We start from the raw sequence: 26,841 nt of genomic DNA, 5'->3' as shown, positions 1-26,841 counted from the left end.
TCTGGACCCTCCACAGGGAGATTTATACTGTATCTGAACCCTCCACAGGAAGATTTATACTGAACCCCCCACAGGGAGATTTATACTGAACCCTCTACAGGGAGATTTATACTGAACCCTCCACAGGGAGATTTATACTGTACCCTCCACAGTGAGATTTATACTGAACCCTCCACAGGGAGATTTATACTGTATCTGTACCCTCCACAAGGAGATGTATACTGTACCCTCCACAGGGAGATTTATACTGTATCTGAACCCTCCACAGGTAGATTTATACTGTATCTGGACCCTCAACAGGGAGATTTATACTGTATCTGGACCCTCCACAGACAGATTTATACTGTACCCTCCACAGGGAGATTTATACTGTATCTGGACCCTCCACAGGGAGATTTATACTGTATCTGGACCCTCCACAGGGAGATTTATACTGTATCTGAACCCTCCACATGGAGATTTATACTGCATCTGAACCCTCCACTGTGAGATTTATACTGTATCTCTACCCTCCACAGGGAGATTTATAATGAATCTGAACCCTCCACAGGGAGATTTATACTGTATCTCTACCCTCCACAGGGAGATTTATACTGAACCCTCCACAGGGAGATTTATACTGTATCTGTACCCTCCACAGGGAGATTTATACTGTATCTGAACCCTCCACAGGGAGATTTATACTGTATCTGGACCCTCCACAGACAGATTTATACTGTACCCTCCACAGGGAGATTTATACTGTATCTGGACCCTCCACAGGGAGATTTATACTGTATCTGGACCCTCCACAGGGAGATTTATACTGTATCTGGACCCTCCACATGGCGATTTATACTGTATCTGAACCCTCCACAGGGAGATTTATACTGAACCCTCCACAGGGAGATTTATACTGTATCTGTACCCTCCACAGGGAGATTTATACTGTACCCTCCACTGTGAGATTTATACTGTATCTGAACCCTCCACAGCGATATTTATACGGTATCTGAACCCTCCACAGGGAGATTTATACTGAACCCTCCACAGGGAGATTTATACTGTATCTGAACCCTCCACAGGGAGAATTATACTGTATCTGTACCCTCCACAGGTAGATTTATATTGTATCTGTACCCTCCACAGGGAGATTTATACTGAACCCTCCACAGGGAGACTTATACTGTATCTGGACCCTCCACAGGGAGATTTATACTGTATCCTCCACAGGGATATTTATACTGTACCCTCCACAGGGAGATTTATACTGTATCTGGACCCTCCACAGGGAGATTTATACTGTATCTGGACCCTCCACAGGGAGATTTATACTGTACCCTCCACAGGGAGATTTATACTGTATCTGAACACTCCACAGGGAGATTTATACTGTATCTGAACCCTCCACAGGGAGATTTATACTGTATCTGATCCCTCCACAGGGAGATTTATACTGTATCTGAACCCTCCACAGGAAGATTTATATTGTATCTGTACCCTCAACAGGGAGATGTAGACTGTATCTTGGACCATCCACAGGGAGATTTATACTGAACCCTCCACAGGGAGATTTATACTGTACCCTCCACAGGGAGATTTATACTGTATCTGAACCCTCCACAGGGAGATTTATACTGTATCTGGACCCTCCACTGGGAGATTTATACTGTATCTGGACCTTCCACAGGGATATTTATACTGAACACTCCTCAGGGAGATTTATACTGTACCCTCCTCAGGGAGATTTATACTGTACCCTCCACAGGCAGATTTATACTGTATCTGAACCGTCCACAGGGAGATTTATACTGTATCTGGACCCTCCACAGGGAGATTTATACTGAACCATCCACTGTGAGATTTATACTGTATCTGAACCCTCCACTGTGAGATTTATACTGTCTCTGGACCCTCCACAGGGAGATTTTTACTGTATCCTCCACAGGGAGATTTATACTGTACCCTCCACAGGGAGATTTATACTGTATCTGAACACTCCTCAGGGAGATTTATACTGTACCCTCCTCAGGGAGATTTATACTGTATCTGGACCCTCCACAGGCAGATTTATACTGTATCTGAACCCTCCACAGGGAGATTTATACTGTATCTGGACCCTCCACAGGGAGATTTATACTGAACCATCCACTGTGAGATTTATACTGTATCTGAACCCTCCACAGGGAGATTTATACTGTATCTGGACCCTCCACAGGGAGATTTTTACTGTATCCTCCACAGGGAGATTTATACTGTACCCTCCACAGGGAGATTTATACTGTATCTGGACCCTCCACAGGGAGATTTATACTGTATCTGAACCCTCCACAGGGAGATTTATACTGTATCTGGACCCTCCACAGGGAGATTTATACTGTATCTGAACCCTCCACAGTGAGATTTATACTGTATCTGGACCCTCCACAGGGAGATTTATACTGTATCTGGACCCTCCACAGGGAGATTTATACTGAACCCTCCACAGGGAGATTTATACTGTACCCTCCACAGGGAGATTCATACTGTATCTGGACCTTCCACAAGGAGATTTATACTGTATCTGAACCCTCCACAGGGAGATTTATACTGTATCTGGACCCTCCACAGGGAGATTTATACTGTATCTGAACCCTCCACAGTGAGATTTATACTGTATCTGAACCCTCCTCAGGGAGATTTATACTGTATCTGGACCTTCCACAGGGAGATTTATACTGCATCTGAACCCTCCACAGGGAGATTTATACTGTATCTGGACCCTCCACAGGGAGATTTATACTGTATCTGAACCCTCCACAGGGAGAATTATACTGTATCTGTACCCTCCACAGGGAGATTTATACTGTATCTGTACCCTCCACAGGGAGATTTATACTGTATCTGGACCCTCTACAGGGAGATTTATACTGTATCTGAACCCTCCACAGGGAGATTTATACTGTATCTGTACCCTCCACAGGGAGATTTATACTGTACCCTCCACAGGGAGATTTATACTGTATCTGAACCCTCCACAGGGAGAATTATACTGTATCTGTACCCTCCACAGGTAGATTTATACTGTGTCTGTACCCTCCACAGGGAGATTTATACTGTATCTGGACCCTCCACAGGGAGATTTATACTGTACCCTCCACTGTGAGATTTATACTGTATCTGAACCCTCCACAGCGAGATTTATACGGTATCTGAACCCTCCACAGGGAGATTTATACTGAACCCTCCACAGGGAGATTTATACTGTATCTGAACCCTCCACAGGGAGAATTATACTGTATCTGTACCCTCCACAGGTAGATTTATACTGTATCTGTACCCTCCACAGGGAGATTTATACTGAACCCTCCACAGGGAGATTTATACTGTATCTGGACCCTCCACAGGGAGATTTATACTGTATCCTCCACAGGGATATTTATACTGTACCCTCCACAGGGAGATTTATACTGTATCTGGACCCTCCACAGGGAGATTTATACTGTATCTGGACCCTCCACAGCGAGATTTATACTGTACCCTCCACAGGGAGATTTATACTGTATCTGAACACTCCACAGGGAGATTTATACTGTATCTTGGACCCTCCACAGGGAGATTTATACTGTATCTGGACCCTCCACAGGGAGATTTATACGTTATCTGGACCCTCCACAGGGAGATTTATACTGAACACTCCTCAGGGAGATTTATACTGTACCCTCCTCAGGGAGATTTATACTGTACCCTCCACAGGCAGATTTATACTGTATCTGAACCCTCCACATGGAGATTTATACTGTATCTGGACCCTCCACAGGGAGATTTATACTGTATCTGAACCCTCCACAGGGAGATTTATACTGTATCTGGACCCTCCACAGGGAGATTTATACTGTATCTGGAACCTCCACAGGGAGATTTATACTGAACCCTCCACAGGGAGATTTATACTGTATCTGAACCCTCCTCAGGGAGATTTATACTGTATCTGAACCCTCCACAGGGAGATTTATACTGTATCTGGACCCTCCACAGGGAGATTTATACTGTATCTGGACCCTCCACAGGGAGATTTATACTGTATCTGGACCTTCCACAGGGAGATTTATACTGTATCTGTACCCTCCACAGGGAGATTTATACTGAATCTGAACCCTCCACAGGGAGATTTATACTGCATCTGTACCCTCCACAGGGAGATTTATACTGTATCTGGACCCTCCACAGGGAGATTTATACTGTAACTGAACCCTCCACTGTGAGATTTATACTGTAACTGAACCCTCCACAGGGAGATTTATACTGTAACTGAACCCTCCACAGGGAGATTTATACTGTATCTGGACCCTCCACAGGGAGATTTATACTGTATCTGGACCTTCCACAAGGAGATTTATACTGTATCTGTAACCTCCACAGGGAGATTTATACTGTACCCTCCACTGTGAGATTTATACTGTATCTGTACCCTCCACAGGGAGATTTATACTGAATCTGAACCCTCCACAGGGAGATTTATACTGCATCTGTACCCTCCACAGGGAGATTTATACTGTATCTGGACCCTCCACAGGGAGATTTATACTGTAACTGAACCCTCCACTGTGAGATTTATACTGTATCTGGACCCTCCACAGGGAGATTTATACTGTATCTGGACCTTCCACAAGGAGATTTATACTGTATCTGTAACCTCCACAGGGAGATTTATACTGTACCCTCCACAGGGAGATTTATACTGTATCTGAACCCTCCACAGGGAGATTTATACTGAATCTGAACCCTCCACAGGGAGATTTATACTGAATCTGGACCCTCCACAGGGAGATTTATACTGAATCTGGACCCTCCACAGGGAGATTTATACTGAATCTGAACCCTCCACAGGGAGATTTATACTGAATCTGGACCCTCCACAGGGAGATTTATACTGTATCTGTACCCTCCACAGGGAGATTTATACTGTATCTGGACCCTCCACAGGGAGATTTATACTGAACCCTCCACAGGGAGATTTATACTGTATCTGGACCCTCCACAGGGAGATTTATACTGTATCTGGACCCTCCACAGGGAGATTTATACTGTATCCTCCACAGGGATATTTATACTGTACCCTCCACAGGGAGATTTATACTGTATCTGGACCCTCCACAGGGAGATTTATACTGTATCTGGACCCTCCACAGGGAGATTTATACTGTACCCTCCACAGGGAGATTTATACTGTATCTGAACACTCCACAGGGAGATTTATACTGTATCTGAACACTCCACAGGGAGATTTATACTGTATCTTGGACCCTCCACAGGGAGATTTATACTGTATCTGGACCCTCCACAGGGAGATTTATACGTTATCTGGACCCTCCACAGGGAGATTTATACTGAACACTCCTCAGGGAGATTTATACTGTACCCTCCTCAGGGAGATTTATACTGTACCCTCCACAGGCAGATTTATACTGTATCTGAACCCTCCACATGGAGATTTATACTGTATCTGGACCCTCCACAGGGAGATTTATACTGTATCTGAACCCTCCACAGGGAGATTTATACTGTATCTGGACCCTCCACAGGGAGATTTATACTGTATCTGGAACCTCCACAGGGAGATTTATACTGAACCCTCCACAGGGAGATTTATACTGTATCTGAACCCTCCTCAGGGAGATTTATACTGTATCTGAACCCTCCACAGGGAGATTTATACTGTATCTGGACCCTCCACAGGGAGATTTATACTGTATCTGGACCCTCCACAGGGAGATTTATACTGTATCTGGACCTTCCACAGGGAGATTTATACTGTATCTGTACCCTCCACAGGGAGATTTATACTGTATCTGGACCCTCCACAGGGAGATTTATACTGTAACTGAACCCTCCACTGTGAGATTTATACTGTAACTGAACCCTCCACAGGGAGATTTATACTGTAACTGAACCCTCCACAGGGAGATTTATACTGTATCTGGACCCTCCACAGGGAGATTTATACTGTATCTGGACCTTCCACAAGGAGATTTATACTGTATCTGTAACCTCCACAGGGAGATTTATACTGTACCCTCCACTGTGAGATTTATACTGTATCTGTACCCTCCACAGGGAGATTTATACTGAATCTGAACCCTCCACAGGGAGATTTATACTGCATCTGTACCCTCCACAGGGAGATTTATACTGTATCTGGACCCTCCACAGGGAGATTTATACTGTAACTGAACCCTCCACTGTGAGATTTATACTGTATCTGGACCCTCCACAGGGAGATTTATACTGTATCTGGACCTTCCACAAGGAGATTTATACTGTATCTGTAACCTCCACAGGGAGATTTATACTGTACCCTCCACAGGGAGATTTATACTGTATCTGAACCCTCCACAGGGAGATTTATACTGAATCTGAACCCTCCACAGGGAGATTTATACTGAATCTGGACCCTCCACAGGGAGATTTATACTGAATCTGGACCCTCCACAGGGAGATTTATACTGAATCTGAACCCTCCACAGGGAGATTTATACTGAATCTGGACCCTCCACAGGGAGATTTATACTGTATCTGTACCCTCCACAGGGAGATTTATACTGTATCTGGACCCTCCACAGGGAGATTTATACTGAACCCTCCACAGGGAGATTTATACTGTATCTGGACCCTCCACAGGGAGATTTATACTGTATCTGGACCCTCCACAGGGAGATTTATACTGTATCCTCCACAGGGATATTTATACTGTACCCTCCACAGGGAGATTTATACTGTATCTGGACCCTCCACAGGGAGATTTATACTGTATCTGGACCCTCCACAGGGAGATTTATACTGTATCTGAACACTCCACAGGGAGATTTATACTGTATCTGAACCCTCCACAGGGAGATTTATACTGTATCTGAACCCTCCACAGGGAGATTTATACTGTATCTGAACCCTCCACAGGAAGATTTATATTGTATCTGTACCCTCCACAGGGAGATGTAGACTGTATCTTGGACCCTCCACAGGGAGATTTATACTGAACCCTCCACAGGGAGATTTATACTGTACCCTCCACGGGGAGATTTATACTGTACCCTCAACAGGGAGATTTATACTGTATCTGAACCCTCCACAGGGAGATTTATACTGTATCTGGACCCTCCACAGGGTGATTTATACTGTATCTGGACCCTCCACTGGGAGATTTATACTGTATCTGGACCCTCCACAGGGAGATTTATACTGTACCCTCCACAGGGAGATTTATACTGTATCCTCCACAGGGATATTTATACTGTACCCTCCACAGGGAGATTTATACTGTATCTGGACCCTCCACAGGGAGATTTATACTGTATCTGGACCCTCCACAGGGAGATTTATACTGTATCTGGACCCTCCACTGGGAGATTTATACTGTATCTGAACCCTCCACAGGGAGATTTATACTGTATCTGAACCCTCCACAGGGAGATTTATACTGTATCTGAACACTCCACAGGGAGATTTATACTGTATCTTGGACCCTCCACAGGGAGATTTATACTGAACCCTCCACAGGGAGATTTATACTGTACCCTCCACAGGGAGATTTATACTGTATCTGAACCCTCCACAGGGAGATTTATACTGTATCTGTACCCTCCACAGGGAGATTTATACTGTATCTGGACCCTCCACAGGGAGATTTATACTGTATCTGGACCCTCCACAGGGAGATTTATACTGTATCTGGACCCTCCACAGGGAGATTTATACTGTATCTGAACCCTCCACAGGGAGAATTATACTGTATCTGCACCCTCCACAGGGAGATTTATACTGAACCCTCCACAGGGAGATTTATACTGTATCTGAACCCTCCACAGGGAGATTTATACTGTATCTGAACCCTCCACAGGGAGATTTATACTGTATCTGGACCTTCCACAGGGAGATTTATACTGTATCTTAACCCTCCACAGGGAGATTTATACTGTATCTGGACCCTCCACAGGGAGATTTATACGTTATCTGGACCCTCCACAGGGAGATTTATACTGAACACTCCTCAGGGAGATTTATACTGTACCCTCCTCAGGGAGATTTATACTGTACCCTCCACAGGCAGATTTATACTCTATCTGAACCCTCCACATGGAGATTTATACTGTATCTGAACCCTCCACAGGGAGATTTATACTGTATCTGAACCATCCACTGTGAGATTTATACTGTATCTGAACCCTCCACTGTGAGATTTATACTGTCTCTGGACCCTCCACAGGGAGATTTATACTGTATCTGGACCCTCCACTGGGAGATTTATACTGTATCTGGACCCTCCACAGGGAGATTTATACTGTACCCTCCACAGGGAGATTTATACTGTATCCTCCACAGGGATATTTATACTGTACCCTCCACAGGGAGATTTATACTGTATCTGGACCCTCCACAGGGAGATTTATACTGTATCTGGACCCTCCACAGGGAGATTTATACTGTATCTGGACCCTCCACTGGGAGATTTATACTGTATCTGAACCCTCCACAGGGAGATTTATACTGTATCTGAACCCTCCACAGGGAGATTGATACTGTATCTGAACACTCCACAGGGAGATTTATACTGTATCTTGGACCCTCCACAGGGAGATTTATACTGAACCCTCCACAGGGAGATTTATACTGTACCCTCCACAGGGAGATTTATACTGTATCTGAACCCTCCACAGGGAGATTTATACTGTATCTGTACCCTCCACAGGGAGATTTATACTGTATCCTCCACAGGGATATTTATACTGTACCCTCCACAGGGAGATTTATACTGTATCTGGACCCTCCACAGGGAGATTTATACTGTATCTGGACCCTCCACAGGGAGATTTATACTGTATCTGGACCCTCCACTGGGAGATTTATACTGTATCTGAACCCTCCACAGGGAGATTTATACTGTATCTGAACCCTCCACAGGGAGATTTATACTGTATCTGAACACTCCACAGGGAGATTTATACTGTATCTTGGACCCTCCACAGGGAGATTTATACTGAACCCTCCACAGGGAGATTTATACTGTACCCTCCACAGGGAGATTTATACTGTATCTGAACCCTCCACAGGGAGATTTATACTGTATCTGTACCCTCCACAGGGAGATTTATACTGTATCTGGACCCTCCACAGGGAGATTTATACTGTATCTGGACCCTCCACAGGGAGATTTATACTGTATCTGGACCCTCCACAGGGAGATTTATACTGTATCTGAACCCTCCACAGGGAGAATTATACTGTATCTGGACCCTCCACAGGGAGATTTATACTGAACCCTCCACAGGGAGATTTATACTGTATCTGAACCCTCCACAGGGAGATTTATACTGTATCTGAACCCTCCACAGGGAGATTTATACTGTATCTGGACCTTCCACAGGGAGATTTATACTGTATCTTAACCCTCCACAGGGAGATTTATACTGTATCTGGACCCTCCACAGGGAGATTTATACGTTATCTGGACCCTCCACAGGGAGATTTATACTGAACACTCCTCAGGGAGATTTATACTGTACCCTCCTCAGGGAGATTTATACTGTACCCTCCACAGGCAGATTTATACTGTATCTGAACCCTCCACATGGAGATTTATACTGTATCTGAACCCTCCACAGGGAGATTTATACTGTATCTGAACCATCCACTGTGAGATTTATACTGTATCTGAACCCTCCACTGTGAGATTTATACTGTCTCTGGACCCTCCACAGGGAGATTTATACTGTATCTGGACCCTCCACAGGGAGATTTTTATTGTATCCTCCACAGGGAGATTTATACTGTACCCTCCACAGGGAGATTTATACTGTATCTGAACCCTCCACAGGGAGATTTATACTGTATCTGGACCCTCCACAGGGAGATTTATACTGTATCTGGACCTTCCACAAGGAGATTTATACTGTATCTGAACCCTCCACAGGGAGATTTATACTGTATCTGGACCCTCCACAGGGAGATTTATACTGTATCTGAACCCTCCACAGGGAGATTTATACTGTATCTGGACCCTCCACAGGGAGATTTATACTGTATCTGGAACCTCCACAGGGAGATTTATACTGAACCCTCCAAAGGGAGATTTATACTGTATCTGTACCCTCCACAGGGAGATTTATACTGTATCTGTACCCTCCACAGGGAGATTTATACTGTATCTGGACCCTCCACAGGGAGATTTATACTGTAACTGAACCCTCCACAGGGAGATTTATACTGTATCTGGACCTTCCACAAGGAGATTTATACTGTATCTGTAACCTCCACAGTGAGATTTATACTGTACCCTCCACAGGGAGATTTATACTGTATCTGAACCCTCCACAGGGAGAATTATACTGTATCTGTACCCTCCACAGGTAGATTTATACTGTATCTGTACCCTCCACAGGGAGATTTATACTGTATCTGGACCCTCCACAGGGAGATTTATACTGTACCCTCCACTGTGAGATTTATACTGTATCTGAACCCTCCACAGCGAGATTTATACGGTATCTGAACCCTCCACAGGGAGATTTATACTGAACCCTCCACAGGGAGATTTATACTGTATCTGAACCCTCCACAGGGAGAATTATACTGTATCCGTACCCTCCACAGGTAGATTTATACTGTATCTGTACCCTCCACAGGGAGATTTATACTGAACCCTCCACAGGGAGATTTATACTGTATCTGTACCCTCCACAGGTAGATTTATACTGTATCTGTACCCTCCACAGGGAGATTTATACTGAACCCTCCACAGGTAGATTTATACTGTATCTGGACCCTCCACAGGGAGATTTATACTGTATCTGGACCCTCCACAGGGAGATTTATACTGTATCTGGACCCTCCACAGGGAGATTTATACTGTACCCTCCACAGGGAGATTTATACTGTATCTGAACACTCCACAGGGAGATTTATACTGTATCTGAACCCTCCACAGGGAGATTTATACTGTATCTGAACCCTCCACAGGGAGATTTATACTGTATCTGAACCCTCCACAGGAAGATTTATATTGTATCTGTACCCTCCACAGGGAGATGTAGACTGTATCTTGGACCCTCCACAGGGAGATTTATACTGAACCCTCCACAGGGAGATTTATACTGTACCCTCCACAGGGAGATTTATACTGTATCTGAACCCTCCACAGGGAGATTTATACTGTATCTGGACCCTCCACAGGGTGATTTATACTGTATCTGGACCCTCCACAGGGAGATTTATACTGTACCCTCCACAGGGAGATTTATACTGTATCTGAACACTCCACAGGGAGATTTATATTGTATCTGTACCCTCCACAGGGAGATTTATACTGAACCCTCCACAGGGAGATTTATACTGTACCCTCCACAGGGAGATTAATACTGTATCTGAACCCTCTACAGGGAGATTTATACTGTATCTGGACCCTCCACAGGGAGAATTATACTGTATCTGTACCCGCCACAGGTAGATTTATACTGTATCTGGACCCTCCACAGGGAGATTTATACTGTATCCTCCACAGGGATATTTATACTGTACCCTCCACAGGGAGATTTATACTGTATCTGGACCCTCCACAGGGAGATTTATACTGTATCTGGACCCTCCACAGGGAGATTTATACTGTATCTGGACCCTCCACAGGGAGATTTATACTGTACCCTCCACAGGGAGATTTATACTGTATCTGAACACTCCACAGGGAGATTTATACTGTATCTTGGACCCTCCACAGGGAGATTTATACTGAACCCTCCACAGGGAGATTTATACTGTACCCTCCACAGGGAGATTTATACTGTATCTGGACCCTCTACAGGGAGGTTTATACTGTATCTGAACCCTCCACAGTGAGATTTATACTGTATCTGAACCCTCCACAGGGAGATTTATACTGTATCTGAACCCTCCACAGGGAGATTTATACTGTATCTGGACCCTCCACAGGGAGATTTATACTGTATCTGGACCCTCCACAGGGAGATTTATACTGTATCTGGACCCTCCACAGGGAGATTTATACTGAACACTCCTCAGGGAGATTTATACTGTACCCTCCTCAGGGAGATTTATACTGTACCCTCCACAGGCAGATTTATACTGTATCTGAACCCTCCACATGGAGATTTATACTGTATCTGGACCCTCCACAGGGAGATTTATTCTGTACCCTCCAGAGGGAGATTCATACTGTATCTGGACCCTCCACAGGGAGATTTATACTGTATCTGAACCCTCCACTGTGAGATTTATACTGTCTCTGGACCCTCCACAGGGAGATTTATACTGTATCTGGACCCTCCACAGGGAGATTTTTATTGTATCCTCCACAGGGAGATTTATACTGTACCCTCCACAGGGAGATTTATACTGTATCTGAACACTCCACAGGGAGATTTATACTGTATCTGAACCCTCCACAGGGATATTTATACAGTATCTGGACCCTCCAAAGGGAGATTTATACGGTATCTGAACCCTCCACAGGGAGATTTATACTGAACCCTCCACAGGGAGATTTATACTGTATCTGGACCCTCCAAAGGGAGATTTATACGGTATCTGAACCCTCCACAGGGAGATTTATACTGTATCTGGACCCTCCACAGGGATATTTATACAGTATCTGGACCCTCCAAAAGGGATATTTATACTGTATCCTCCACAGGGAGATTTATACTGTACCCTCCACTGTGAGATTTATACTGTATCTGAACCCTCCACAGGGAGATTTATACTGCATCTGAACCCTCCACAGGGAGATTTATACTGCATCTGAACCCTCCACAGGGAGATTTATACTGTATCTGTACCCTCCACAGGTAGATTTATACTGTATCTGTACCCTCCACAGGGAGATTTATACTGTATCTGGACCCTCCACAGGGAGATTTATACTGTACCCTCCACTGTGAGATTTATACTGTATCTGAACCCTCCACAGCGAGATTTATACGGTATCTGAACCCTCCACAGGGAGATTTATACTGAATCCTCCACAGGGAGATTTATACTGTATCTGAACCCTCCACAGGGAGAATTATACTGTATCTGTACCCTCCACAGGTAGATTTATACTGTATCTGTACCCTCCACATGGAGATTTATACTGAACCCTCCACAAGGAGATTTATACTGTATCTGGACCCTCCACAGGGAGATTTATACTGTATCCTCCACAGGGATATTTATACTGTACCCTCCACAGGGAGATTTATACTGTATCTGGACCCTCCACAGGGAGATTTATACTGTATCTGGACCCTCCACAGGGAGATTTATACTGTACCCTCCACAGGGAGATTTATACTGTATCTGAACACTCCACAGGGAGATTTATACTGTATCTGAACCCTCCACAGGGAGATTTATACTGTATCTGAACCCTCCACAGGGAGATTTATACTGTATCTGAACCCTCCACAGGAAGATTTATATTGTATCTGTACCCTCCACAGGGAGATGTAGACTGTATCTTGGACCCTCCACAGGGAGATTTATACTGAACCCTCCACAGGGAGATTTATACTGTACCCTCCACAGGGAGATTTATACTGTATCTGAACCCTCCACAGGGAGATTTATACTGTATCTGTACCATCCACAGGGAGATTTATACTGTATCTGAACCCTCCACAGGGAGATTTATACTGTATCTGAACCCTCCACAGGGAGATTTATACTGTATCTGAACCCTCCACAGGAAGATTTATATTGTATCTGTACCCTCCACAGGGAGATGTAGACTGTATCTTGGACCCTCCACAGGGAGATTTATACTGTACCCTCCACAGGGAGATTTATACTGTATCTGGACCCTCCACAGGGTGATTTATACTGTATCTGGACCCTCCACTGGGAGATTTATACTGTATCTGAACCTTCCACAGGGAGATTTATACTGAACCCTCCTCAGGGAGATTTATACTGTAACCTCCTCAGGGAGATATATACTGTACCCTCCACAGGCAGATTTATACTGTATCTGAACCCTCCACAGGGAGATTTATACTGTATCTGGACCCTCCACAGGGAGATTTATACTGAACCCTCCACAGGGAGATTTATACTGTATCTGGACCCTCCACAGGGAGATTTATACTGTATCTGGACCCTCCACAGGGAGATTTATACTGAACCCTCCACAGGGAGATTTATACTGTATCTGAACCCTCCACAGGGAGATTTATACTGTATCTGGACCCTCCACAGGGAGATTTATACTGTATCTGAACCCTCCACATGGAGATTTATACTGTATCTGGACCCTCCACAGGGAGATTTATACTGTATCTGGACCCTCCACAGGGAGATTTTTACTGTATCCTCCACAGGGAGATTTATACTGTACCCTCCACAGGGAGATTTATACTGTATCTGAACCCTCCACAGGGAGATTTATACTGTATCTGGACCCTCCACAGGGAGATTTATACTGTATCTGAACCCTCCACAGGGAGATTTATACTGTATCTGGACCCTCCACAGGGAGATTTATACTGTATCTGGAACCTCCACAGGGAGATTTATACTGAACCCTCCACAGGGAGATTTATACTGTATCTGTACCCTCCACAGGGAGATTTATACTGTATCTGTACCCTCCACAGGGAGATTTATACTGTATCTGGACCCTCCACAGGGAGATTTATACTGTAACTGAACCCTCCACAGGGAGATTTATACTGTATCTGGACCTTCCACAAGGAGATTTATACTGTATCTGTAACCTCCACAGTGAGATTTATACTGTACCCTCCACAGGGAGATTTATACTGTATCTGAACCCTCCACAGGGAGAATTATACTGTATCTGTACCCTCCACAGGTAGATTTATACTGTATCTGTACCCTCCACAGGGAGATTTATACTGTATCTGGACCCTCCACAGGGAGATTTATACTGTACCCTCCACTGTGAGATTTATACTGTATCTGAACCCTCCACAGCGAGATTTATACGGTATCTGAACCCTCCACAGGGAGATTTATACTGAACCCTCCACAGGGAGATTTATACTGTATCTGAACCCTCCACAGGGAGAATTATACTGTATCTGTACCCTCCACAGGTAGATTTATACTGTATCTGTACCCTCCACAGGGAGATTTATACTGAACCCTCCACAGGGAGATTTATACTGTATCTGTACCCTCCACAGGTAGATTTATACTGTATCTGTACCCTCCACAGGGAGATTTATACTGAACCCTCCACAGGTAGATTTATACTGTATCTGGACCCTCCACAGGAGATTTATACTGTATCTGGACCCTCCACAGGGAGATTTATACTGTATCTGGACCCTCCACAGGGAGATTTATACTGTACCCTCCACAGGGAGATTTATACTGTATCTGAACACTCCACAGGGAGATTTATACTGTATCTGAACCCTCCACAGGGAGATTTATACTGTATCTGAACCCTCCACAGGGAGATTTATACTGTATCTGAACCCTCCACAGGAAGATTTATATTGTATCTGTACCCTCCACAGGGAGATGTAGACTGTATCTTGGACCCTCCACAGGGAGATTTATACTGAACCCTCCACAGGGAGATTTATACTGTACCCTCCACAGGGAGATTTATACTGTATCTGAACCCTCCACAGGGAGATTTATACTGTATCTGGACCCTCCACAGGGTGATTTATACTGTATCTGGACCCTCCACAGGGAGATTTATACTGTACCCTCCACAGGGAGATTTATACTGTATCTGAACACTCCACAGGGAGATTTATATTGTATCTGTACCCTCCACAGGGAGATGTAGACTGTATCTTGGACCCTCCACAGGGAGATTTATACTGTATCTGTACCCTCCACAGGTAGATTTATACTGTATCTGTACCCTCCACAGGGAGATTTATACTGTATCTGGACCCTCCACAGGGAGATTTATACTGTACCCTCCACTGTGAGATTTATACTGTATCTGAACCCTCCACAGCGAGATTTATACGGTATCTGAACCCTCCACAGGGAGATTTATCCTGAACCCTCCACAGGGAGATTTATACTGTATCTGAACCCTCCACAGGGAGAATTATACTGTATCCGTACCCTCCACAGGTAGATTTATACTGTATCTGTACCCTCCACAGGGAGATTTATACTGAACCCTCCACAGGGAGATTTATACTGTATCTGTACCCTCCACAGGTAGATTTATACTGTATCTGTACCCTCCACAGGGAGATTTATACTGAACCCTCCACAGGTAGATTTATACTGTATCTGGACCCTCCACAGGGAGATTTATACTGTATCTGGACCCTCCACAGGGAGATTTATACTGTATCTGGACCCTCCACAGGGAGATTTATACTGTACCCTCCACAGGGAGATTTATACTGTATCTGAACACTCCACAGGGAGATTTATACTGTATCTGAACCCTCCACAGGGAGATTTATACTGTATCTGAACCCTCCACAGGGAGATTTATACTGTATCTGAACCCTCCACAGGAAGATTTATATTGTATCTGTACCCTCCACAGGGAGATGTAGACTGTATCTTGGACCCTCCACAGGGAGATTTATACTGAACCCTCCACAGGGAGATTTATACTGTACCCTCCACAGGGAGATTTATACTGTATCTGAACCCTCCACAGGGAGATTTATACTGTATCTGGACCCTCCACAGGGTGATTTATACTGTATCTGGACCCTCCACAGGGAGATTTATACTGTACCCTCCACAGGGAGATTTATACTGTATCTGAACACTCCACAGGGAGATTTATATTGTATCTGTACCCTCCACAGGGAGATGTAGACTGTATCTTGGACCCTCCACAGGGAGATTTATACTGAACCCTCCACAGGGAGATTTATACTGTACCCTCCACAGGGAGATTTATACTGTATCTGAACCCTCTACAGGGAGATTTATACTGTATCTGGACCCTCCACAGGGAGAATTATACTGTATCTGTACCCTCCACAGGTAGATTTATACTGTATCTGGACCCTCCACAGGGAGATTTATACTGTATCCTCCACAGGGATATTTATACTGTACCCTCCACAGGGAGATTTATACTGTATCTGGACCCTCCACAGGGAGATTTATACTGTATCTGGACCCTCCACAGGGAGATTTATACTGTATCTGGACCCTCCACAGGGAGATTTATACTGTACCCTCCACAGGGAGATTTATACTGTATCTGAACACTCCACAGGGAGATTTATACTGTATCTTGGACCCTCCACAGGGAGATTTATACTGAACCCTCCACAGGGAGATTTATACTGTACCCTCCACAGGGAGATTTATACTGTATCTGGACCCTCTACAGGGAGGTTTATACTGTATCTGAACCCTCCACAGTGAGATTTATACTGTATCTGAACCCTCCACAGGGAGATTTATACTGTATCTGAACCCTCCACAGGGAGATTTATACTGTATCTGGACCCTCCACAGGGAGATTTATACTGTATCTGGACCCTCCACAGGGAGATTTATACTGTATCTGGACCCTCCACAGGGAGATTTATACTGAACACTCCTCAGGGAGATTTATACTGTACCCTCCTCAGGGAGATTTATACTGTACCCTCCACAGGCAGATTTATACTGTATCTGAACCCTCCACATGGAGATTTATACTGTATCTGGACCCTCCACAGGGAGATTTATTCTGTACCCTCCAGAGGGAGATTTATACTGTATCTGGACCCTCCACAGGGAGATTTATACTGTATCTGAACCCTCCACTGTGAGATTTATACTGTCTCTGGACCCTCCACAGGGAGATTTATACTGTATCTGGACCCTCCACAGGGAGATTTTTATTGTATCCTCCACAGGGAGATTTATACTGTACCCTCCACAGGGAGATTTATACTGTATCTGAACACTCCACAGGGAGATTTATACTGAACCCTCCACAGGGAGATTTATACTGTATCTGAACACTCCACAGGGAGATTTATACTGTATCTGAACCCTCCACAGGGATATTTATACAGTATCTGGACCCTCCAAAGGGAGATTTATACGGTATCTGAACCCTCCACAGGGAGATTTATACTGAACCCTCCACAGGGAGATTTATACTGTATCTGGACCCTCCAAAGGGAGATTTATACGGTATCTGAACCCTCCACAGGGAGATTTATACTGTATCTGGACCCTCCACAGGGATATTTATACAGTATCTGGACCCTCCAAAAGGGATATTTATACTGTATCCTCCACAGGGAGATTTATACTGTACCCTCCACTGTGAGATTTATACTGTATCTGAACCCTCCACAGGGAGATTTATACTGCATCTGAACCCTCCACAGGGAGATTTATACTGCATCTGAACCCTCCACAGGGAGATTTATACTGTATCTGTACCCTCCACAGGTAGATTTATACTGTATCTGTACCCTCCACAGGGAGATTTATACTGTATCTGGACCCTCCACAGGGAGATTTATACTGTACCCTCCACTGTGAGATTTATACTGTATCTGAACCCTCCACAGCGAGATTTATACTGTATCTGAACCCTCCACAGGGAGATTTATACTGAATCCTCCACAGGGAGATTTATACTGTATCTGAACCCTCCACAGGGAGAATTATACTGTATCTGTACCCTCCACAGGTAGATTTATACTGTATCTGTACCCTCCACAGGGAGATTTATACTGAACCCTCCACAAGGAGATTTATACTGTATCTGGACCCTCCACAGGGAGATTTATACTGTATCCTCCACAGGGATATTTATACTGTACCCTCCACAGGGAGATTTATACTGTATCTGGACCCTCCACAGGGAGATTTATACTGTATCTGGACCCTCCACAGGGAGATTTATACTGTACCCTCCACAGGGAGATTTATACTGTATCTGAACACTCCACAGGGAGATTTATACTGTATCTGAACCCTCCACAGGGAGATTTATACTGTATCTGGACCCTCCACAGGGAGATTTATACTGTATCTGAACCCTCCACATGGAGATTTATACTGTATCTGGACCCTCCACAGGGAGATTTATACTGTATCTGGACCCTCCACAGGGAGATTTTTACTGTATCCTCCACAGGGAGATTTATACTGTACCCTCCACAGGGAGATTTATACTGTATCTGAACACTCCACAGGGAGATTTATACTGAGCCCTCCACAGGGAGATTTATACTGTATCTGAACACTCCACAGGGAGATTTATACTGTATCTGGAACCTCCACAGGGAGATTTATACTGTATCTGGACCCTCCACAGGGATATTTATACTGTATCTGTACCATCCACAGGGAGAATTATACTGTATCTGAACCCTCCACAGGGAGATTTATACGGTATCTGAACCCTCCACAGGGAGATTTATACTGTATCTGGACCCTCCACAGGGATATTTATACAGTATCTGGACCCTCCAAAGGGATATTTATACTGTATCCTCCACAGGGAGATTTATACTGTACGCTCCACAGGGAGATTTATACTGTATCTGGACCCTCCACAGGGAGATTTATACTGTATCTGGACCCTCCACAGGGAGATTTATACTGTATCTGGACCCTCCACAGGGAGATTTATACTGAACCCTCCACAGGGAGATTTATACTGTATCTGAACCCTCCACAGGGAGATTTATACTGTATCTGGACCCTCCACAGGGAGATTTATACTGTATCTGGACCTTCCACAGGGAGATTTATACTGTATCTGGACCCTCCACATGGAGATTTATACTGTATCTGGACCCTCCACAGGGAGATTTATACTGTATCTGAACCCTCCACAGGGAGATTTATACTGTATCTGAACCCTCCACAGGGAGATTTATACTGAACCCTCCACAGGGAGATTTATACTGAACCCTCCACAGGGAGATTTATACTGAACCCTCCACAGCGAGATTTATACTGTACCCTCCACAGGGAGATTTATACTGAACCCTCCACAGGGAGATTTGTACTGAATCTGTACCCTCCACAGGGAGATTTATACTGTATCTGGACCCTCCACAAGGAGATTTATACTGTATCTGGACCCTCCACAGGGAGATTTATACATTATCTGGACCCTCCACAGGGAGATTTATACTGTATCTGAACCCTCCACAGGGGAGATTTATACTGTATCTGGACCCTCCACAGGGATATTTATACTGTATCTGTACCATCCACAGGGAGAATTATACTGTATCTGGACCCTCCACAGAGAGATTTTTATGGTATCTGAACCCTCCACAGGGAGATTTATACTGAACCCTCCACAGGGATATTTATACAGTATCTGGACCCTCCACAGGGATATTTATACTGTATCTGTACCATCCACAGGGAGAATTATACTGTATCTGTACCCTCCACAGGTAGATTTATACTGTATCTGTACCCTCCACAGGGAGATTTATACTGTACCCTCCACAGGGAGATTCATACTGTATCTGAACCCTCCACAGGGAGATTTATACTGAACCCTCCACAGGGAGATTTATACTGAACCCTCCACAGGGAGATTTATACTGAACCCTCCACAGCGAGATTTATACTGTACCCTCCACAGGGAGATTTATACTGAACCCTCCACAGGGAGATTTGTACTGAATCTGTACCCTCCACAGGGAGATTTATACTGTATCTGGACCCTCCACAAGGAGATTTATACTGTATCTGGACCCTCCACAGGGAGATTTATACATTATCTGGACCCTCCACAGGGAGATTTATACTGTATCTGAACCCTCCACAGGGAGATTTATACTGTATCTGGACCCTCCACAGGGATATTTATACTGTATCTGTACCATCCACAGGGAGAATTATACTGTATCTGGACCCTCCACAGAGAGATTTTTATGGTATCTGAACCCTCCACAGGGAGATTTATACTGAACCCTCCACAGGGATATTTATACAGTATCTGGACCCTCCACAGGGATATTTATACTGTATCTGTACCATCCACAGGGAGAATTATACTGTATCTGTACCCTCCACAGGTAGATTTATACTGTATCTGTACCCTCCACAGGGAGATTTATACTGTACCCTCCACAGGGAGATTCATACTGTACCCTCCACAGGGAGATTTAAACTGTATCTGTACCCTCCACAGGGAGATTTATACTGTATCTGAACCCTCCACAGGGAGAATTATACTGTATCTGTACCCTCCACACGGAGATTTATACTGTATCTGTACCCTCCACAGGGAGATTTATACTGAACCCTCCACAGGGAGATTTATACTGTATCTGAACCCTCCACAGGGAGATTTATACTGTATCCTCCACAGGGAGATTTATACTGTATCTGAACCCTCCACAGGGAGATTTATACTGAACGCTCCACAGGGAGATTTATACTGAACCCTCCACAGGGAGATTTATACTGAACCCTCCACAGGGAGATTCATACTGTACCCTCCACAGGGAGATTTATACTGAACCCTCCACAGGGAGATTTATACTGTATCTGTACCCTCCACAGGGAGATTTATACTGTATCTGGACCCTCCACAGGGAGATTTATACTGTATCTGGACCCTCCACAGGGAGAATTATACTGTATCTGTACCCTCCACAGGTAGATTTATACTGTATCTGTACCCTCCACAGGGAGATTTATACTGTATCTGGACCCTCCACAAGGAGATTTATACTGTATCTGGACCCTCCACAGGGATATTTATACTGTATCTGAACCCTCCACAGGGAGAATTATACTGTATCTGTACCCTCCACAGGTAGATTTATACTGTATCTGTACCATCCACAGGGAGAATTATACTGTAACTGTACCCTCCACAGGTAGATTTATACTGTATCTGTACCCTCCACAGGGAGATTTATACTGTACCCTCCACAGGGAGATTTATACTGTACCCTCCACAGGGAGATTTAAACTGTATCTGTACCCTCCACAGGGAGATTTATGCTGTATCTGAACCCTCCACAGGGAGAATTATACTGTATCTGTACCCTCCACAGGGAGATTTATACTGTATCTGTACCCTCCACAGGGAGATTTATACTGAACCCTCCACAGGGAGATTTATACTGTATCTGAACCCTCCACAGGGAGATTTATACTGTATCTGAACCCTCCACAGGGAGATTTATAGTGTACCCTCCACAGGGAGATTTATACTGTATCTGAACCCTCCACAGGGAGAATTATACTGTATCTGTACCCTCCACAGGGAGATTTATACTGTATCTGGACTCTCCACAGGGAGATTTATACTGTATCTGTATCCTCCACTGGGAGATTTATACTGTATCTGAACCCTCCACAGGGAGATTTATACTGTACCCTCCACAGGTAGATTTATACTGTATCTGTACCCTCCACAGGGAGATTTATACTGTACCCTCCACAGGGAGATTTATACTGCATCTGAACCCTCCACAGGGAGAATTATACTGTATCTGTACCCTCCACAGGGATATTTACACTGTATCTGAACCCTCCACAGTGAGATTTATACTGTATCTGGACCCTCCACAGGGAGATTTATACTGTATCCTCCACAGGGAGATTTATACTGTATCTGAACCCTCCACAGGGCGATTTATACTGTATCTGGACCCTCCACAGGGAGATTTATACTGTATCTGGACCCTCCACAGGGAGATTTATACTGTATCTGGACCCTCCACAGGGAGATTTATACTGAACCCTCCACAGGGAGATTTATACTGTATCTGGACCCTCCACAGGGAGATTTATACTGTATCTGGACCCTCCACAGGGAGATTTATACTGAACCCTCCTCAGGGAGATTTATACTGTACCCTCCACAGGGAGATTTATACTGTATCTGGACCCTCCACAGGGAGATTTATACTGTATCTGAACCCTCCACAGGGAGATTTATACTGTATCTGGACCCTCCACAGGGAGATTTATACTGAACCCTCCACAGGGAGATTTATACTGTATCTGTACCCTCCACAGGGAGATTTATACTGTACCCTCCACAGGGAGATTTATACTGTATCTGGACCCTCCACAGGGAGATTTATACTGTATCTGAACCCTCCACAGGGAGATTTATACTGAACCCTCCACAGGGAGATTTATACTGTATCTGTACCCTCCACAGGGAGATTTATACTGTATCTGTACCCTCCACAGGGAGATTTATACTGTATCTCGACCCTCCACAGGGAGATTTATACTGTATCTCTCTCTCTGTCTCTCTCTCTCTCTCTCTCTGTCTCTCTCTCTCTCTCTCTCTCTCGCTGTCTCTCTCTCTGTCTGTCTCTCTCTCTGTCTGTCTCTCTCTCTCTCTGTCTCTCTCTCTCTCTGTCTCTCTCTCTCTCTGTCTCTCTCTCTCTCTCTCTCTCTGTCTTTCTGTCTCTCTCTCTGTCTCTCTCTCTGTCTCTCTCTCTGTCTCTCTCTCTGTCTCTCTCTCTGTCTCTCTCTCTGTCTCTCTCTCTGTCTCTCTCTCTCTCTCTCTGTCTCTCTCTCTGTCTCTCTCTCTGTAGCTATGGCGACATGGTGGAGCACTTCCTGGTTCTCGAGGGATTGGGTCAGTACTGTGTGTGGGAGGAGACTTTCACGTCTCTCAACCGATTGGTCGATTTCTACAGATCGCACAGCATCGCCCAGGAGAGAACCGTCTACCTGACCGAACCTCCCGACACACCTCTACACACACACACACCCGCACACCCTCTCACACACACTGCCGTTCATCTACAGGACCCTAACCCAAACCCTTACACACCTCTACGAACACACACACACACCGCTAACCCGTATCTAGCTGAGCACCCCACACACACCTCTCACCCTCACACACACCACACCCCTAACACACACCCCACACACACCTCTCACCCTCACACACACCACACACACACCTCTCACCCCTCGGCCGGCTTCTCCAAAAGAAGAGAACCAAGCAAGAGCCCGAACTGGGGTTATTCTGCCCCTACATAACCACACACACACACACACACACACACACACAGACACAGACACAGACACACACACACACACACACACTGACCAACACACACACACACACAGACACACACACACACACACACACACACACACACACACACACACTGACCAACACACACACACAGACACACACACTGACCAACACACACACACACACACACACACACACACACACACACACACACACACACACACACACACACACACACACACACACACACACACACACACACACACACACACACGTCTACGTAACTCTGGATCAGCTAAGGTCCACTATAGATGCAAGAGAATGTGGACACCCCCTGAAATGAGTGGATTTGGCTTTTTCATCCACATCTGGTACTGACAGATGTATTAAATCGACCCCACAGCCATGCAATCTCCATAGACAAACATTCGGCAGTAGAATGGGCCTTTACTGAAGAGCTCTGTGACTTTCAACGTGGCACCGTCATAGGACGCCAGCCTTTCCGACAAGTCAGTTCGTCAAAATTTCTGCCCTGCTAGACTTTCACCCCGGTCAACTGTAAGAGCTTTTATTGTGGAAAGTGGAAATGTCTAGGAGCAACAACGGCTCAGCTGCAAAGTGGTAGGCCACACAAGCTCACAGAACGGAACCGCCGAATGCTGAAGCGCGTAAAAATTGTCCGTCCTCGGATGCAACACTCCACTACCGAGTTCCAAACCGCCTCTGGAAGCAACGTCAGCACAAACACTGTTCGTCGGGAGCTTTGTGAAATGGGTTTCCGCGTCCGAGCAGCCTGCATACAACGACATTCTAGACGACTCTGTGCTTCTAACTTCGGGGAAAGCCCTTTCCTGTTTCAGCATGACAAAAAGCCCCCTGGGCAGAAAGCGAGGTCCATACAGAAATGGTTTTGCAAGCCAGGCCTAATCGCCCAACATCTAGTTCCCGACCTCACTAATGCTCTTGTGGCTGAATGGAAGCAAGTCCCCCACAGCCAATGATCCAACATCTAGTGGAAAGCCTTCCCAGAAGAGTGGAGGCTGTTATAGCAGCAATGATCCAACATCTAGTGGAAAGCCTTCCCAGAAGAGTGGAGGCTGTTATAGCAGCAATGATCCAACATCTAGTGGAAAGCCTTCCCAGAAGAGTGGAGGCTGTTATAGCAGCAATGATCCAACATCTAGTGGAAAGCCTTCCCAGAAGAGTGGAGCCTGTTATAGCAGCAATGATCCAACATCTAGTGGAAAGCCTTCCCAGAAGAGTGGAGCCTGTTATAGCAGCAATGTTCCAACATCTAGTGGAAAGCCTTCCCAGAAGAGTGGAGCCTGTTATAGCAGCAATGATCCAACATCTAGTGGAAAGCCTTCCATGAAAAGTGGAACCCTATCCTCTGACCCCTTATCTCTATCCTCTATCCTCTGACCCCTTATCTCTATCTTCTATCCTCTGACCTCTATCTTCTATCCTCTATCCTCTATCTTCTAACCTCTATCCTCTAACCTCTATCCTCTAACCTCTAACCTCTAACCCCTGACCTTGATGACAATAAAGTTTCTCCTCTGTGATAACAAGACGTGTTTATTCATGAATCTCATTTACACAAGGACACAATATTGACCAATCACAGGTCCATATATATATATATATATATATATATATATATATATATATATATATATTACAGTAAATATGACATCACAGGTCCGTAACATTCTAGAACGATTAGAACATTGATTTGACGTGGAGACGGAAACGCCCACAGGAAGTTAGAGTTCAGAGGTCAGGGGAAGTAAGTGTAGAGGAAAACATTGACACAGATCAGCAGAACGGCGTTGACGCAGCAGAGGCGAGACCAGAACACACTCTCTCTGACGCTGGGGAGTCTGAGTAATGGGACGTCCTCCGCTGGTCCCTCCGCCGAGCTGCAGAGCACCGCCCCGCTGCCGCAGACCGCCCTCCGCACCGGAGCAGAACCTTCACACACACGCACACACACACACCACAGAACGTAAAATCAACAAGATTGAACATGTGTCAATCTGTTGCAAAGAGCTGGATCTAGTCTGTCTGTCTGTCTGTCTGTCTGTCTGTCTGTCTGTCTGTCTGTCTGTCTGTCTGTCTGTCTGTCTGTCTGTCTGTCTGTCTGTCTGTCTGTCTGTCTGTCTGTCTGTCTGTCTCACTGTTACGAATCCCTTTGGCCCTGCAGTCTAGGGGAGATGGAACTGAGACCCGTAACATAAATCATGCAAATTATAATAGTGAAAAGTAACAGTGAGAACAAAAACCATAGACAACTGAAATCTACCGTCAAACACTAAAGGTTTATTGTTTAAACACACGGTAAGGGGGGGTGTGAGAAAAGGGGCTGAGCGGGACCCAAGCAAAGAAACAATAATCCAAAACCACCCCTAAACTAGACTAGTCTATTTCAACAACAGCTAGCTAACTGCTCCTACCTTATTAAATGTATTTACAAAAAACATCTTCTCCAACAAACAAAATGTCTAACAGACCAAGAGGGACGACAACTGTTTATCTAACCAAACCCTGAATCAAACTGAAAAACATCATTCGAAAACTTTAAACATGGCTCCTAGTCCTTCATTTCCAAATGTTAAGGATCAACGAAAATGTCAACAAAGTGGAATTTCACAGTGTTGTTATTAACACCATCATAAGCCAAGTGCAAGATGAGTTAAGGTAGATCAGTCCATGAAGTGACAAATGACAACAAAGAGCTATAGAATATACAATACACATCTATAGTACAGAACCCTCTGATCACACCAGTATATAACCCTAACTATATAACTAACTATACTATAGAACCCTCTGATCACACCAGTATATAACCCTAACTATATAACTACTATACTATAGAACCCTCTGATCACACCAGTATATAACCCTAACTATATAAC

The 26,841-nt window shown here is 44.8% G+C and overlaps 2 protein-coding genes across 2 annotated transcripts in view; one reads left to right on the top strand and one right to left on the bottom strand.

Moving 5' to 3' along the window:
• Window positions 1-24,016, top strand: part of LOC106600772 (GRB2-related adapter protein) — a 30,446-nt gene extending 6,430 nt beyond the window's left edge. The window contains exon 4 of the mRNA XM_014192386.2: window positions 23,466-24,016. Within this exon, the coding sequence (XP_014047861.1) occupies window positions 23,466-23,922 (457 nt within the window). The 3' untranslated portion in view covers window positions 23,923-24,016. The remainder of the gene's footprint in view (window positions 1-23,465) is intronic.
• Window positions 24,017-25,603: 1,587 nt separating this feature from the next.
• The window catches only part of LOC106596553 (sodium/glucose cotransporter 5), a 124,039-nt gene continuing 122,801 nt past the window's right edge, over window positions 25,604-26,841 (bottom strand). Inside the window, 1 exon segment of the mRNA XM_045712524.1 lies at window positions 25,604-25,894. Coding sequence (XP_045568480.1) covers window positions 25,739-25,894 — 156 coding nt within the window. The 3' untranslated portion in view covers window positions 25,604-25,738.

This window comes from Salmo salar, chromosome ssa02 (genome assembly GCF_905237065.1).
Source record: "Salmo salar chromosome ssa02, Ssal_v3.1, whole genome shotgun sequence".
Taxonomy (NCBI): Eukaryota; Metazoa; Chordata; class Actinopteri; order Salmoniformes; family Salmonidae; genus Salmo; species Salmo salar.
This window is presented reverse-complemented; position numbering and strand designations above follow the sequence as displayed.